Genomic DNA, 16,746 nt, shown 5'->3' with positions numbered 1-16,746 from the left:
GCCGTCGTGCGAGCTGGAGCCGCCGCCGGTGAGTCTTCCCCGAGCCGCGCCCAGGCGCGCGACCCCGGCCCGAGACCCCAAGGCGTCCGGGGGCGGCTGGGCCGCGGGGAGCGGGCCGGCCGCGCGCGCGGCGGCGGGCGTGGCCGGCGGGGCGCGGGGGCGTGGCCCCGGCTCGTGGGCGGGCCCGGCGCGCCCCGCCCCGCTCGCGGAGGCGGGGCTCGGCTCCCGGCGGCGCGTGCGCACAGGCGGCGGCCGTCCCTCGCGCCGGCATGGCGGTGTGCGCTCGGCTCTGCGGCGTGGGCCCGTCGCGGGGGTGTCGGCGCCGCCAGCCGCGCGGGGGCCCGGCCGAGGCGGCGGCGGCCGACAGCGAGCCGGACACGGACCCCGAGGAGGAGCGCATCGAGGCGGGCGCGGCGGCCGCGGCGGGGGCGCCGGGCGGTCGGGGCGCGGGCCCGCAGTCCGCCGCGCGCTGCTCGCTGCTGGAGCTGCCGCCCGAGCTGCTGGTGGAGATCTTCGCGTCGCTGCCGGGCACCGACCTGCCCAGCCTGGCCCGCGTCTGCACCAGGTTCCGCCGCATCCTGCACACCGACACCATCTGGCGGCGGCGCTGCCGGGAGGGTGAGCGCGCCGGCCGGGGCCCGGGGGCCGCCCACGACCGGGGCGCGGGGGGGGCGCGGCCGGCCGCGGCGGGGGCTCCGGGCGCCCCCGCCCCTCCCCCACGGCGCCGGGTCCGGGGTCCGGGGTCCGGGGCGGCGGGGTCCCCGGCTGGGGACACCGCCCGGCGACGCGGTGGCCGCCCGAGCTGGGGCCGCGTGGACGCCGCCGCGGGCTGACGCGCGTGGACGCCGCCGCCGGTCCCCGGGCCTCGGGGGGCGGCGCAGAGGAGGGCGGGGCGTGCGGCCGGCGGCTGCGGGCGGCGGGGCCGGGAGTGCGGGGTCCGCGGGCGGCGGGCGGGGAGGAAAGGGCTGCGTCGCCGGCCTTCGGGGCTCCCCGCGTGCGCGCGCCGGTGCGGAGTCGGGGCGCTCGGGACCCGCCGCCGTCGCGGGGACCCGCTCGGGACGCGCACGCGTGGGGTCGGCGCCGGTCGTCGCCGTCAGCGGTCCCCGGACCGCCGGGGCGCGGAGAGCTCGGGCTCCGCGGCGTCCCTCTGCCCCGGAGCGGCGCCCGCGGACCCCCGAGCGCGCGGCGTCTCCGTCGGCGGCGGCTGTGCGGGCGGCTGTGTGCGGGGACGGCGGGGACCGGCGGCTCCGTGCGCGTCCTGCGGGAGCCCGGCCGGCCGCGGTGGAGCCCGCTGCCCGGCCGTCGGAATGTGCGTCCGCAGGCGGTGCCGAGCGGCCTGTCCGCCCCGACGCCCCCAGCGAGGGCCCGGCCGTCCCGTGGCTGCGGCCAGGCTCAGGGCTCAGGCGCCGGGTTTGCTCTGCAGGCGGCCTCGGCGCGGTGCTTGAGACGCTGGACGCTTCGCCGCCTTCCCAGGGGTGTTGGGGACGTGCTGCCTCTGCAGGCCTAGGCTGAAAGAACACAAGACTTCCGGCCGTTTTATTGCATCTCTTGGGACTCCTTATTGGTGTGTTGTTAATGCGTCTTTTTAAGGGTCTTTTTGTGTTAGAAATTTGTAAGACGGGCTGCCTGGGTGGCTCAGGTCATGATCCAGGGTCCTGGGATCGAGCCCCGCATCGGGCTCTCTGCTCAGCGGGACCCTGCTTCCTCCTCTCTCTCTGCCTCTCTGCCTGCTTGTGACCTCTCTGTTGTCAAATAAATAAATAAAATCTTAAAAGAAAATTTGTAAGGCCTCTCTGAAGGTGAGCAGTATTAACCTTTTGTCACTGCGGGGCACGTGCATTTCTTTGGACATTTCTCTGTGAATGCTGCCTTTCCCTTTGCTTTGTTGTCCGCTGTCGTCTGCTTTCTGTACACTTCTAAGACCTAGACCCATCGCAGACGGTTGTTGTGCTTCCTCGGTGGGTCAGCCAGACCTGGGTGCTGGTTTCAGGTGGGTTCGTCTCAGGGGAGCTGGAACACAACTAGCTCAACTGTAGGACCAGAGACTCACAGAGACATTTTGTGTAATCAAGGCTTGAAGGTGTGGTAGGGGTTAAAACTCACTGGCAGGGGCGCCTGGGTGGCTCAGTGGGTTGAGACACTGCCTTCAGCTCAGGTCATGATCTCAGGGTCCTGGGCTCGAATCCCCGCATCGGGCTCTCTGCTCAGCAGGGAGTCTACTTCCCCCTCTCTCTCTGCCTGCCTCTTTGCCTACTTGCGATCTCTGTCGAATAAATAAATAAAATTTCAACAAAAACCCACCCAGAACAAAACTCCCGGGGGTTAGAGTTCAGGCTGAATTCTCAGTGGCTAATGGGAACGTACGAAGTCCTGATGAAGGTGTAGAAGGAAGCCGGGGGACAGATTCAGGACTGCAGGCCTTACCTGCTGGGGCACTTTGCAGTCCCGTTTTCCTGGGGTAGGAGACAGTGTGACGTTAGAAGCAAGGTTTCCTGTCCACCACGGTGGCCAGGCAAGCTAAGAATATTTCCATTTTGAGAAATTAAAAAGGGAAGAAAGACAAAAATGATAAGACAGTCATATTTGTAGTCACCCCAATAAATGTTCATTCTTTCATTATATTTGTCTTTGATTCCTTTACCTTTTTAAATTTTTAACGCTTTTAGCTTTTTGATGTTTCTAAAGACTTTATTTAAATGAGAGAGAGCACTTGTGAGAGCGAGCTCAAGCAGAAGTGGGGGAGAGGGAGGAGCAGACTGCCCTTGAGCCGGGACCCTGAGATCATGACCCGAGCCAAGGTCCCACGCTTCGCTGACTGAGCCCTCCAGGCGCCTCCTCTACCTTCTCATCAGCGCTGCCTTTCTGAGAAGCAGCCGGTGTCTGTGGGTTTAATTTAGTTGTGTGTGCGTATGCCTGTGTACGTCCCCAAATACAACATTTTGTCATGTGTGATTTTTAGAAATAACTCATGCTGTAAGTCTTGAGCATCTGCTTTTTGCCTTTGTGAAATTGTGTTTTTAAGTTCTTCCCATGTGAATGCATCTAAGTCTGGTTCAGTCTTTTTAAATGCCATGTGGTGGTTCGTCATTGGAAGGGACCACCCTTTTTCCTGCCCTTATTTTTATTTATGTGTTTGCTGTACTCCGGGAACAGTGCGCAGTGTCCCTGTCTGTTGGATGGGGGTCGCGGACATGCGGAAGCATGGCGGCCGGAGGGGAGGCGTGAGCCCTGCAGTTTGACTAGGTACTGCTGAGGTACTGGGAAGCTTACCCGCCTGACACGAGAGCATGACCAGATGAGTCACGAAAGGTGACACGCACACGTTTGGCATGCACGGTCTCATCACCACGCAGCTGTCATTTCTGGTCCAGCTGTCCAAAGTGACCCCATTCATCCAGTAACTGCCCAAATCTCTCTACTCTGAACGACCCATCTTTAATTATTTCAGTTTGAATGTGTTCAATGACTGGGGAGGGAGCACATTTAAAAATATTACTGGCAGTTTCAGGGTACCTGGGTGGCTCAGTGGGATAAAAATATTACTGGCAGTTTGGGTTTTTCTTACTTGCTTATCCTTATTTTTTGTTCACTTTCTACCCTATGTGTGTGTGTGTTTGTTTTTCTTGCTAATTTGTTGGTTTTTTTCCACCTGGATACATTTCTGTTTAATATTTCAGGACATATCCTTAAAAGTCTATAGTGATAAGCTGGTTAACCTCATTTCAGATGACTTTCGTGAAAGTTACAGGTTTTTTTTTAGATTTTATTTATTTATTTGACAGACAGAGATCACAGGTAGGCAGACAGGCAGAGAGAGAGAGGAGGAAGCAGGCTTCCCGCTGAGCAGAGAGCCCGATGCGGGGCTTGATCCCAGGACCCTGAGATCATGACCTGAGCTGAAGTCAGAGGCTTAACCCACTGAGCCACGCAGGCGCCCCAGAAAGCTACAGTGTTAGTCAAACTTAGTGTTTTGGGCTTAAGTAATGATTTTCGTCAGAAAGTTAGGAAGCTGTTTGCTAGGTCTTTGACTTCACTAGTTTGTTCTGGTAGCCCCAGTTTCCAGCTTATCTGTGTCAAAAATTGGATGGCCGGCTGCCCCCTCTGGTATTCACAGATGTCTCATAGGCTTCGCCTCATTATTGTATGAGAACCGCCAGCTGTGGGACGGGTCTGGTCTCAGTTCTCTTAGCCTCTTCCTTCATCTTCCTGATCTAGACATGGGGTTAAGGTGAGTTGATACGGCCAAAGCCCCAGGTCCATTTAGGTAAAAACCAAAGCCCTCCCAGCCCTCCCAGGAGGCCGGATCTCAGGCTGGTTGAGGGGTGAGTTGGCCCCTCACGTGTCCTGGAGTGCAGCCTCTGGGTCTGGTCTAGCCCTGATGGGTATGGTGGCTCCATTTTTTAGTTTCTTGGGAGAAGGAGTGAGACTCATTAGTGGATTTGCTTGTTTACGTGCTTGCTTTCTGTCTTGTGATAATTGGATTTCCCAGGACTGAAAACAAGCCACAAAGTTGGGAAGTGGGAAAGAGAATAGCACACACCCGGGTTTTACTACTTCGAAGAATTTGGGGCCATGATTGACTTCCAGGGTGCAGACGATGCGTGTGTGTTTAAGGGCCGATCCTAAAACGACAGGATGAGTTTGGAGGGTGGGGGGTAGAGCTCGGAACTTAAAACCAGGTATAGCTGTGTTTATGATGTTTGGTGAGAAGCTCACAATTTCCAGTGCCCTAGCAATGAATCAGTTATTTTTGTAGGACTTTGGCCTGTCCTGTCTGTTGCATACCGGAGTTGTTGGGTTAAATATTGTCTAGTGGCGTTTCTCTAGGGCGGTGAGAGGTGGCTGCTGAGCGCAGGGTCGGCTGAGTCTCCGGTCCTGGTTTCGGGGCAAGCTTGAGGGGGGGGGGGGCAAGTGCCGGAGGACTAGGTGATACTTATCTCCCTACAGGAACCAACCCAAACCCAGCCCAGCCCCCAGGGCAGGCCCTGGCCAGTGTGAGGGTAAACACTTTTTTGATGCATCACTCCTTTGGCTGTGGGCCGCCTGCAGTTACTGGCCTGTGGGGCTATAAATAAGTCATCATTTCTCAGACTTCTGAGGGTAGAAGCCAAGTGCCTTATTTTATTTTGCCTTTGACCCTGACAAGGCTTTTTTGCGTTAATACCTCACATTTACTCGGTGAATTTTGAAGTCTACATTCAGACCGTAGTTCTAAATCAGAATATTCAAGCAGTAACAAAAGAAAATTAGAAACAAAGGGAATGCTCGCCTGTGTATCTTCTCCTTCCGTACTGAGCTTTAAGTATTCAGATGCAAGGATTTTATATTATTCAGCTCAGTTCCTGTCGATGTCTGGTTTTGAATTTATAATATATAATACTACATATTATATAGTATTATATATTATAATACATAATATATAATATATAACTTGGTCATTTCTGCTCTTGATGGTAAGTTTTTTTTTATACAGAACATTTGTATATAATATCTTGATTTGTTGTAAAGTGGGATTACATTCCATCATAATTAGGAATAATTCTTTTCCAAAAAAAAAAGAATAATCTTTTTCTAATAATGTATGGTTTTTATGACAGAAATGGGGATTTTTTATTTATTTATTTTTATTTATTTATTTATTAAAGATTTTATTTATTTATTTGTCAGAGAGAGCGCGAGCGAGAGCGAGCACAGGCAGACAGAGAGGCAGGCAGAGTCAGAGGGGGAAGCAGGCTCCCTGCGGAGCAAGGAGCCCGATGTGGGACTCGATCCCAGGACGCTGGGATCATGACCTGAGCCGAAGGCAGCGGCTTAACCAACTGAGCCACCCAGGCGTCCCAGAAATGGGGATTTAAAAACCAGTATTTAATTCTGTTTTTGCAAACAAAAGAAAATGTTTCTATTCTATATGATACGCTGATTCAAAAAAATAAAAAATGTGGCTTTTGTTAAATACGACTGAAATTGGAGGGTTGTTTTGGGAAGAGGTAAACTGGGCAAGTTGTTCATTTTAAGTTTGGCTTTAGGGATTTCTAGGATTCCTCTAGAGCGGATCCTTGCTCGGCCCACTGGTTTTGGCGGTGGGGAGGGCGGGTTGGCAGGTGGATGAACAGACTGTCCAGGCAGTAGGGACACGGGTCTTACCCATGGGAAAGGGAGACCAGCCCGCCTGTCGCAGGATCTCAGAATTTGAGGGGGAAATCTTTGTGTTTTTCTTCTGCTTTGTCCTTTGGAAGGACGCCAGTTCTCTGTACTTAGGCATGTGGAATCTGTTGATCTGGTTTATAGAGAAACCTCTTCTTTTCCCTTAGCAAAGCAGGAAAGGGTGAAGCACAGGGGTGCCTCACAGGGAGCATTTTTTCAGACTTCCTTTATTTCAGCCCTAAAAAAGTAAGCTAGAAGGTGAACCTGGTACGCAGAGAGCATCAAGTAAAGCTTTCCCCCGGCCATATTTAATCGGACAGTGGTGCTTTGCCAAGAAGAATGGATTGGTTGTTAGAGGTCCAGGCACGGCCATTGTCACTGTTTTCCTGTGCTTATAAGAGGATTACGTAATGCACTGAGGCTCTCGGTTTGTCTTTCTGGCTGCAAAGGGCATGTGAAGACAAGGGTGTCTTTGGGACTTTGGAGAGAACAAGTGTCCTCTCGAGAACGAAGGCCCTTTCCAGAGATGGGCAGGGTTTGGAACACATGAGTCAGCAGCCTTTGCCAGCGATGCCCTCGGTGTCCACCCGGTGGCGATGGAGAGGCTGCTACACCCGACCCGGCCCAGGGGGTGGAGTTTTAGTGGAGAAGCAGGGACCTGTCGGAAACAGCAGACCATGTCCAGGGGGAGATGGTGGCAGAGTCAGGCTCACAGGCTTCTCTCCTGGTCTCATACATGGGCAGTGGGACAGTGGGTGTGCAGCCAGGAAGGGTGGGTGTCTCAGGGTGACAGGGGCTTTAGTAGGCATGGGTCTCCACTGGCCAGCAGGTGCATGTCACGAGAGCTGGACTGCCGTCAGAGTCGTCTCGCTGCAGGAGTGCGGCTTCTCACAGTGTCCGTTGGCACAGGGACTGTTTATCTTTACGTGGCCTGGACTCGTTGGGAACGAGTCATGCTGATCTTGTAGGCGGTTTCCGCCGTCCTGGGGGACTGTTTGTTCTGCCTCCCAAGTGTTCCCGGTGTTTATCTGGAGACACCTGTGGGCCGTGTCCAGATTTTGAGTTTTACAGTCTTGCCTCCTAAGAAGGGGTGGCTGCAGAGTGTTTTTCCAGATCTCCTACATTATTTAAAAAAACAAAAATTTCATCCAGTTACGGTACTAGCTAAGTAGAGCGGTTGAGCTCTGTGGGTGGAGGGGCGTCCTTGGGTGCTGGCCCCGACAGCTGTGCTGGAAGCCTGGGCCTGGTTGCCAGACTCCTGTCCCGCCTGGTGGAGGGCCCCTCTCCCCCAGCCCCCAGCCCTGCCTTTGACTTTTGTTCATCCTCCGAAGTAGAAGTGTGAACCCTATTTTACTAAGGAGTATAATTATCCCCTGGTTTAGTGCAAACAGAGTTTTACTTAGAGCACAGCAGGTGGCGGGGAGGTGCACCCCACGGCCCTCCTCCCTGGCTCCGTGCTGCTTGCCCGGCACCACGTCTGGCTCACCGTCTCCGTTCCTCCGTCCTCAGACATACCCAGTGGGGCAGCGGCCTCTTTGGACCCCCGCGCCCCCACATTTCCTGGTATAGCGCTGCCTGCGTGGCAACCTCTGTCCATACCTGAGACCCTTCTTGTGGACTCCTGTCTGTGCCACCCAGCTCCCCGCAGTGCTGGGGGAGAACCTCCCTTTCCGGATGGATCTTGTCTGCCCACAGACTCGCAGCAGGTCGTGTCTTAGTGCCGCACCCGTCCGGCGTGGCGGGGAGCCCCCCTCAGTGGCAGTGACCAGGGGACTGGGACTAGGTCCCCGCTGTGACGGCCTCCCGGGACGACTCAGGGCCCGAGGCACAGCGCCCGCTCTGTCAGTCACACTCTGCTCCGTGCGCACATCCCAGCCCCCGCCGCGGCTGCCTTTGCCTCTCCACCTTCTCGGGGGAAGGAGCCTCGGGAGCCAGAGCCAGATCTGCCGGGTTCACCCGCGGGGGGCGGGAGGGGAGCGAGCCCACTCCCACCCGCAGACTCTGAGCAGACTCGGCATGTTCAGGAATGCGCCGTGGGGCCGGGGAGTTGCTGGTCTGCCCCCCCCCTCCCCGGGGCCTGAGGTCACAGGGCCGGAGGTCACACGAGGCTGCCGGATGTGTTGATGTGTTGATCCTACTCTGCCCAAGTACTCGGCTGTTCTCCCTCCTGGCAAAACATTTTTCAGATAGCTCTTCGGAAATTTTCCGATTGGAATGTTTGAAGTGACAGTTTAATTTTTTGTTATGGTAACACATACATAAGCAACAGCGGCTGTTCGGACCGTAGTTAAGCGCAGGGCCCCGATGGTCCGCTGTTCGGTAGGTTCACCTGGACCCCGGCCCGCCCCCCTCGCTCGCTGGTCCTGCACACCTCGGCTCCGGCCCTCACACACCTGCTCCCTGCCTCCCCCCACACCCGCTGTCCCGGCTGTCTCTGGTGTCCCATACCCTGATTTTTCCCTGAGCGCGATGTCCCCACGGTTCATGCCTACTGCGGCGGATGACGGAGTTTACTGCCTTTTTTGGGCCGCGTAACAGTCCATCGGGTGGGTGGACCACGGGGTTTGGTGTGCTTAGCTGCCCGTGGACGCTTCCATCTCTTGGATGTTGTGAGGTCCTGCTGCGATCCGGGGCGCAGCCGTATCTGAGCCCCCGCTCTCAGTTCTTGGGGGCTGGACCCAGAAGCAGAATGGTAGCTGGATCGCTGTTCTGCACAGCACGGCTGGTTCATTTTGTAAATCCCCCAAGTCTGGCTGACCCATGCTTCTCTCTTCCCAGATTTTTGTTGTGTTTTGTTTTTGCTGTCTTCGGAGTAAATATTTCCAGAAAAGAATTGCTTAAGCTCCTTTATATAATAGACTAGCAAGGACTATTTTTTTTTTGTAAATAAGTTTTTATTTACGTAATCTCTGCGCCCAGGACCCTGAGCTGAGGAGGCCCGCTCCACTGAGTGAGCTGGCCGGACGCCCTGTCAGGGGAACTTTTTGAACCGACAGCCTGGAACACCAAATCCAGTGTTGGCTTGAGAAGCGCCTGTAGGCAGCGCGGTGGCATGCCCGCTGGCGGTCAGCGGGGACAGAACTTGTGTCAAAGGGCAAAGTTCACACTTGTTGTTTTTCTGGAAGGAGACATGCTGCTGGTGAGTACCCGGGCCTTCCAGCTATTTTAAGGACCGGCTCCCTTGATGACTTATGGGAACATGGATAGAACAATCAGAGGATTGTTCTGGTGGTGTTCTGAGTCCCTCTTTAAAAAACAAAAGTTTTCCCGGCAAGTGGAAAATAGCAGACAATTCTTGTAGGAACGGTTGGGTCAGAGTGACATTTGTGGATTTAGTCTAACTTTTCGGGAACATTAAGAAGAACCCACTGAGGACCGCTCTGTTAGCACCGCAGTCTAGTTTTGCTTTCCTTCTGGTTGTTGGAGGTGTTTGTGGTTCCCTTATCTGCTTGTGCAGCTTTAGTTCCCGTGCCGCATGAACAATACCATTTCCTGACACGTGCAGAAATTTATTTATTTATTTATTTATTTATTTGAGAGAGAGAGCAGGAGCAGGGGGAGAAGCAGAGGGAGGGGAGAAGCAGGCTCCTCCCTGAACAGGGAGTCCCATGCCGGGCTCCATGCTGGGACCCTGGGATCATGACCTGAGCCAAAGGCAAACGTTCCACCAGGTGCCCCGTGTGCAGGAATTTATGATGAGGCGGCAGTCCTGGGTACACCCTCACAGCCATTCAGAAGCATCGTTCCTGTCAGGTTGGAGTGTGGTTGGAGTCTGATTCAGAAATCGTAAGCCAGGTCACCAGTCTTCACCGCCTGGGCCCAGAGATGTGCCCAAGCACCAAGAGCAGTGCCTCACGGGCCTGGCCGTGGGCCTCAGGTGCCGTCAGCCACGGGAGCACACCCAGGTGCGTTTTCAGGGCTCTGACCCGTATCTGACCGTTTGCACCGAGAGTTACGGTGTCTTGCCTGCAGCACTACACACATGACAGGAGAAGACCCCTGCCCCCTGCAGCCACCCGCTTCGTCACCGAGGCAGTAAGAGACCCGTGGGTGTCTGTTCCGGGCAGCACCAGAGGCCCCTGGAGCCGAGAAAGGGCGCTGTCCGTTCAGAACCCCCCCACCCCCCACCCCCGGGAAGCAAACCCGGCAAACCCGGCGGGCGTGGATCTTGTTATGCAGTAACAGGTTTGAAGTGCTTCCTTTGCACAGGAGAAAGCGAGTGGCTATGGGGAGCCCAAGTGGTGGCCCCGCCCAGGTTTTCTGGGGGAGCCACCTGGTCGCCACGGGCAGCACGGAGCCAGCGGCAGGCGGTGAAGAGAGCTGACGGAGAGCAGAGCGCTTCTCAGTGAGAGTGGGGTAGACCGGCTCTTCCGGTGTGCTCTGCTGACCAGGGCGAGAGTGGCCCGTTCAGCTGGTCCACGGGGGGAGCAGGACTTGGGACAAGCTGTGGTTTCTCATGCTGGGGACCCCCTTGGACGGGGGTGTTGCTGTGTCCCTGCCCCAGGCGCACGGACGGCGTATTCCTCTGCACGTGCTCTCAGGTTCCTCCACTTGCATTGTCCTGCGGGAGAGCGTCCACGTTCTTGGCAGCAGGATGAAACGCATCCTTTTTATCTTTTTGCCTGATCGTGAGCAAGGTGGTGATTTACATATTAGGAGTCTTCAACTTCACGTTTCCCTGCCTCATGACAAGGCTCCCTGGGAGGCCTGCGGGGAGAGACTTGGCCGAGTAGCTCCCTCGCCCCAAATACCTTCTGCCCTCTGTGCCTCTGGAGCTTGGCCTCCAGTACTGCTGGACTCCGTCAGCGTGTAGATGCGCTCGGGCTGATAACATCCACATAGGCACCATCCGGAGTGACATCATGAGGGGACAGCCCTCGGCCACTACTAGCCACGCTGCATGAACCCACGGTTCAGACAGACCACTGAGCTTTCCGCCTTGCCCAGCCTTGGCGGCCCTTCCTGGGACGGGCAGTGGCTGTGCGCGAGACCCCGGCTGGGCCCCAGCACCCCGGATGAGCATCGAGTCCTGGTGGGGAGTGTGTGAGGCTTGGGCAGTGGGGCCGCTGAGCATGCTTCTGCCCCCGCTCTGCTCACCTGTGAGCGGCGTCCCATCGGGGCTTTGCTCTGGGTCCCGCACCACGACCTCTGCTGCTTTGTGCAGTCCCGGGCCTCTCTGTGCGTGTGTTCTCCTCGCTGGCGTGGACGAGGCGGTGGCAGTGCTCAGGCCTGCTAACCAGGTCGGATACAGGGGTGCCTGGTCTGCGCAGAGGCTGGTGGTACCAGGCGGGCTGGTCGCTGTCAGCGCTTGGCCCCCTGGCAGTTCTGGATTCGTGGTGATGAGCACCGTGTGGTGCTTTCCTTGCAAACCCTCGCTGGGACCCGACCCAAAGGATCCGAGGTCTCAGCTGGGAAGCTGAAGTGGGTGACTTGGGAAAGTGGGGTGGGGTAGGGACAGGAGGAGGAAGCAGGAAGGCACCGTCAGCTAGGCGAGGCCGGGGAGGCCGGGAGGGCATCCAGGGCCTCCGTCGCGGGTTGAGGTCGGGGGCTGGTGCCGAAGGGATGTGGTGCAGCCTCCTCCTTCAGGCCTCCATCCGGCCTCTCGCCCCGGGCTCCCCTCACAGGCCCGCGGCTTTGTGTAATAGAGCCGGTGGCACGGGGAGCCGCAGTGCAGGTTTGGGGGCCTTCGTGGGACCCTGACACCAAGGACAGTCTCATTGCCACGGCAGTGTGCTGTTCGCGGAGCCCCGAGTCTGTGCCGTACGCTTCATGAGCTGGGGATTGTGTGATTTGGGGTTTGTGCATTTAAGCTTCTGGAGGTTCTTGGGATAGTGTGGATTGTTGCTTTGTCCAGTGTGGTCTAAACACAGGATGAGGGCCTTGCTGGCGAGTGTGGGTGCAGCGGCGAGGGACGGACTCCGGCGTGGAAGACAGGACCAAGGCTTCGGCATGCACCTTCCCTCCCCGCCCCCAGCCTGTCTGTCTCTCTGTGGCCTCGTGACTTCTGGCCTGTGATCTCCAGCACATGTTTCTTGTTGCAGAGTATGGCGTTTGCGAGAACCTGCGGAAGCTGGACATCACGGGCGTGTCTTGTAGAGACGTCTATGCCAAGCGTAAGTGAACCTGTTGCCCGCCATAGCCCCCTTCGCTCCAGAGGCAGCCGTAGAGTGAGCACCCACGACAGGAGTGCGGAGAAGGTGACCCACAGTTCCCTCTCGGACGACGGCGCTGGGGGCAGCGGCCCTCCTACGAGGGGCTCTTCCTGCCTCTCCGGGGGGTCTCGTCCTTGTTTTCAGCCCGTCACATACAGTGGTGTCTTCTGTTGGGTGTGGAGAAGCGTTGGGTCTGAGAAACTGGCTGCACTCGGGCCAGACAAGCCTGGGGAGCTCCAGAGGTTCCCTTCCCTGCATCCTGGGCCCGCAGCCCGAGGGGCACGTGGACAGCAGCTTCACTGGGAAGTGTGGCCCCTTCTGTAGGCGTCGTCGGCCACCTGCCTGCAGCCCCACGTCAGGCTCCGCCTTCTGGGGCTCCATCTACAGGCGGCCTCCCAGCCCCATGTTGAACACTCCGGTCCTCATTTCCTGTTCTCTGCTCGCTGGCTTTTCCGGGCTCACCAGGGACACGCCCCGAGTGCTCTGACTCCCCCAGCCCCGCATGTCTTCCCTCAGTGCCCCTTAGCGTGAGGCTCTGAAGATCTGTTCACACAGACACTGCCCAGGAGCTGTGGCCCGGCACCAACCTGCAGGGAGCAGCCGCTGGGTTCACCCCTGGGCGGCGGTCTCATGCGGTGTTAGCTCCCCGGGGCTGGGGATCAAAGGACAGAGTCCGAGATGATGGGGACCATCTTTGGCTAAAGTTGACTGTTCACTGCCCTGAAAGGACCTTAAGGGGACGCCTGGTGGCTCAGTCAGTCAAGCGTCTGCCTTCCGCTCAGGTCATGATCTTGGGGTCCTGGGATCGAGCCTTGCATTGGGCTCCCTGCTCAGTGGGGAGCCTGCTTCTCTCTCCGTTCATGCTTGCTCTCTCTAAATAAAATTTAAAGAAATAAAAAGGACCTTCAAGTTTCATTTTAAAAGAGTCTTGATAGATTTGGGTTTTCATATCTTTGGAAATGTATCCATTGAAAGCAGAGCAGGTGCTGCCCCTTCCCAGATGCCTCATGGGGAGCAGCGGCCGCCGTCTGACTCAGGACTGAGACGGAAGCGGGTCTCTGAGAGCCGCCGCAGTGCTGGCAGCCCCCCCAGGGTCTGCGGCGCCAGCCACTGCCTCTCTCCGTGTCCCTGTTCTTGGTGGATCTGTCACTCAGGCTCTCCCTGAGATGTCCCCCCTTCTGTGGCTGTCGGGGAGCGCGGGGTTTCCACGTAGGGCTGGCTCTGTGGGGGACGCGGGCCGTGCTCCCTCCTTGGATGTGGCCGGTTTTGCCCCGTCCGAGGCTTCCCTCCGCACCGTGATCCATGGCAGCTTGGGGCGTGCGGTGGTTGGTGTTCTGAGGGGACTCGCCCACATTGGGGAGCACTCCTGTCAGCGGGCTGGAGGTTCTTCATGGACCTTCCTCAGGGGAGCTGGTGCGCTCACGACTTGCAGAGCTCGTGGGGGCTCCGCTGTGATGTCTGACCCACCACCTGCCTCTGGGAGCCCTCTGCCTGGCCACGCCCGGTACCCTGCTTTTCCCTGCCTTCCTGAGGCCTGGGCTTCGTCCTGCCCCAGCTGCCCCGCCCAGCTCGAAGTTGCCTCCCGAGCCCTGTCCTTGGGCTTGGCCCCAGTGCGAGGCTGACAGCTCCGGACCTGCCAGCTCCTCCTCCCCTGTGCTCGCTCAGACTGGCTTCTTCTCTTGCTTCTGTTCCACATTCCACCAGCGCAGGAAGACACGTCTCTGGGGACACGGGTCTGGGGGCCCTAGTGGTCATGTGTCCTGATAGCCCGAGCCCTTCCTGTCTTTCCATCTCCGCAGCCGGGCCGCTCCTGCTCCGCATCCCGCAAAGCCTAGAGTCCAGAGGCAGAAAGCCAGCTCTGCGCCCGCTTCCCGCCCTCCATGCCATGGGCGCCCACATGGCCTTGGCTCCAGCCTTGGTTCCTCCGCGGCTGCCCAGAACTCAGCTCTTAAATCCGGCCAGAGCATGGAGTTGCAGGGACTTGAAGTGGCTGTCAGCCTTGGTGTTGGAGCAGGACCCGGTTCCGCCCACAACAGTCTCTGTGTGCGCACATGAAACTGCTGTCCTGGCTTTCCTGGATGGTCAGCTGGCTTCAGGGTTTTATGACTGGACTGCCTGAGTTCGTTAGGTTTGGGATATCAGATTGGGTTGGATGTTGGACGATATCACCTGAAAGGCACTTCAAGGCAGAGTTCTCTGCAGGAGCTTAGGAGTTACCATTCCAAACGGCACCTGGACGAAGGCGGGTGCGGACACCTGCCCTGTGTGGGGGCAGATGTGGGAATAAGGCCCCCACGGAGCTCAGCTCGGTTATGCTGCCTTGTGGAGCACAGCTGGGCAGTAGCCGTGAGCAGCAGGTGGTGTGGCCGGGCGTAAGCTGGGGGTGGGCGAGGGACAGGGCCCGGGCGAGGGGAGCCAGCTCGCCTGCACATCTGGATGGCTAGGGACATGGACAGGTGCAGGACGGCATCTGGAGATTTCTTTTCATTGCTGATTCTTGACCCCTTAAAAACGGTTTCAAGATCCAGGGAATGATGACCCTTTTCAGTGTCTGGAAGTGTTGATTCTGCCCTGGTCAGAGCCAGCTTCAGTTTTGATGCTCATGATGCGAGAACTGTGTTTCTGTGTTTGTTCTGAACGCCTTACCAAGGAGAAAATTGCTTAGCCTCTGGAACGGGTGGTGGAAGAAAGTCAGGGTTGGTTCCTGGCATAGACAGGTTCAGGGGGGAGGGGCCTGAGCTAGGAAACATCACCCCTAGAAATAAAACCAACGCCGAGAAGTCAAGGGGAAAGCCAGGCGTGCACCCGGCGAGGGAGAGATCGGAGTCAGATACAAGGGTTCCCCCCAAACATCCCCTGGCCACAGCCTTGGCTTCCCACCTCCGTGTGCTCCCTTGATCTGTGGCGGCAGAGAGAGGAGCGTCCCGGGCTAGCCCACCTTCGTGAGTTTCTGGTGTGGCTCCACTGGTTAAAGGAAGGTAGGTCACCCCTGGCGAACACTTGCACCCTGAGGTTCTGGGCTGAGTGTGCAGTGGGAGATGTCCTTCGTCAGTGAGGGAGCGTGTCGAGTCACCGAAACAGACCGTCCGGGAAGCAGACCATCTTTACCCTCTCCCTGCTGTGTCTGTTCAGGTATAAACCCTCGCGTGAAGTCGGGACGTTTCATGAAAATTCTTCCCGATTACGAGCACATGGAATACAGAGATGTTTACACCTGCCGTACGTACCTGCTGCTGGCTTTGGCTTTGCGGGCGCGCACGGCCGAGAAGCTGCATGGAGAGGGACCTCTAACTCCGGGCACGAGGACTGCTTGGGTGTTAAAAGCGAGCTGCCCTCCTTGGCTTCTGCTGTTTTCTTACCTTTGTTGTTTTCTGTGGCTTGGCCACAGCTGAGGCCACGCCTGAGCCGTGGCCCTGGGTCGGCTGCACACGTGGGCCGGGATTCCGCGGCAGCTTTGGGGTTCTTGGGTAGTACCAGCAAGACCACTCCGGGGGGCACATTTTAGTATTTATTGTTTGTGGGGCCGAGAGGACAAGGTAGAAGCCTTAAAACACTTGTGCTCCAAAGTGAGGTGTATGCGGTTGGCTTCTGGATCTCGTTAGTCACATTGTAACCGCGTATGTGAATTAGAAAAAACACTGGGCAGAAGTGAGCAGAAGCACTTGATTATTTAGAACCTGATTCCCCTCTCCATGGGTGTTACTTGAGTCTGGAACTTTCCCTGAGCCGTACCGCACACATGTCCACGCTCTTCGGTTGCGCTGAGGCGGAGAGTGGGTATCTGTTGTCACGAAGACATCGCACATGCCTGCTTGTGCTAAGAGGGGTGGTTCTGTTCCTGGAAGCACACGGCCCATTCCCGCGTTCCTCCCACCCCCTGAACCCTCCACGTGTGTCGCCTGCCTGGAGCAGACCCGCTGCTCAGTCTCATAGACCCACAATTTCTATCAAAGCCTGTGGGAGCAGAGGAAACCGAGTTGCGCACGAGATCTCTCCTAACCCCCTTCTGATGGTGGACACACAGCCGAGGCGTGTTTGCTGGTCCTGTGGAGACCATCCCGGTGCCAGGGCCCCGGTTAGCCTGCTTCGGGGGGCGCAAGGGTGGGGCACAGCTCCTGACCACGCCCACCCTGCTCGGGTCATCAGGCCCAGAGCTGAACGGGGTGGAGGCGGGTGACCAGGGGCCTCATCGGGAGCGTGTCCAAGCGGCGTGGGAGCTGGCTGGGCTGTCGGGGGCTGGGAGGCACGAGTCTGGGCGGCTGGGGCTGGGGCCGGGAGGCACAGTCCGGTCCTTGCTGAGCGCTCTGGGAGGTCGCCTCCCGCACGTTCCGTCCTGTGCTGACCCACCCTCCCTGTGAGCACTAGTGAGCATGGTGCCTCATTCAGCCCAGCCTTCCAGAACTGTCCGCACTGCCTGGCGTGGGAGGACCTCGGGGCCTGGCACCGTTGT

General features: G+C 57.6%; 1 protein-coding gene across 6 annotated transcripts in view; it reads left to right on the top strand.

Annotated features, from left to right (window-relative positions):
* Positions 1-226: 226 nt before the first annotated feature.
* FBXO31 (F-box protein 31) overlaps positions 227-16,746 on the top strand; it is a 39,942-nt gene continuing 23,422 nt past the window's right edge. Inside the window, exons 1-3 of one of the 6 annotated variants that reach the window (XM_045076389.1) lie at positions 227-618; positions 12,186-12,257; positions 15,429-15,515. In XM_045076389.1, the coding sequence (XP_044932324.1) occupies positions 270-618; positions 12,186-12,257; positions 15,429-15,515 (508 nt within the window). In that variant the 5' untranslated portion in view covers positions 227-269. Of the gene's footprint in view, positions 619-1,214; positions 1,565-3,940; positions 4,229-12,185; positions 12,258-15,428; positions 15,516-16,746 lie in introns of those variants that run through there. The other 5 variants (XM_045076391.1, XM_045076393.1, XM_045076395.1 and 2 more) reach the window with 5 other exon arrangements.

The sequence above is a fragment of the Mustela putorius genome, unplaced genomic scaffold (genome assembly GCF_011764305.1).
Source record: "Mustela putorius furo isolate JIRA1106 unplaced genomic scaffold, ASM1176430v1.1 tig00000174_pilon_pilon_pilon, whole genome shotgun sequence".
NCBI lineage: Eukaryota > Metazoa > Chordata > Mammalia > Carnivora > Mustelidae > Mustela > Mustela putorius.
This window is presented reverse-complemented; position numbering and strand designations above follow the sequence as displayed.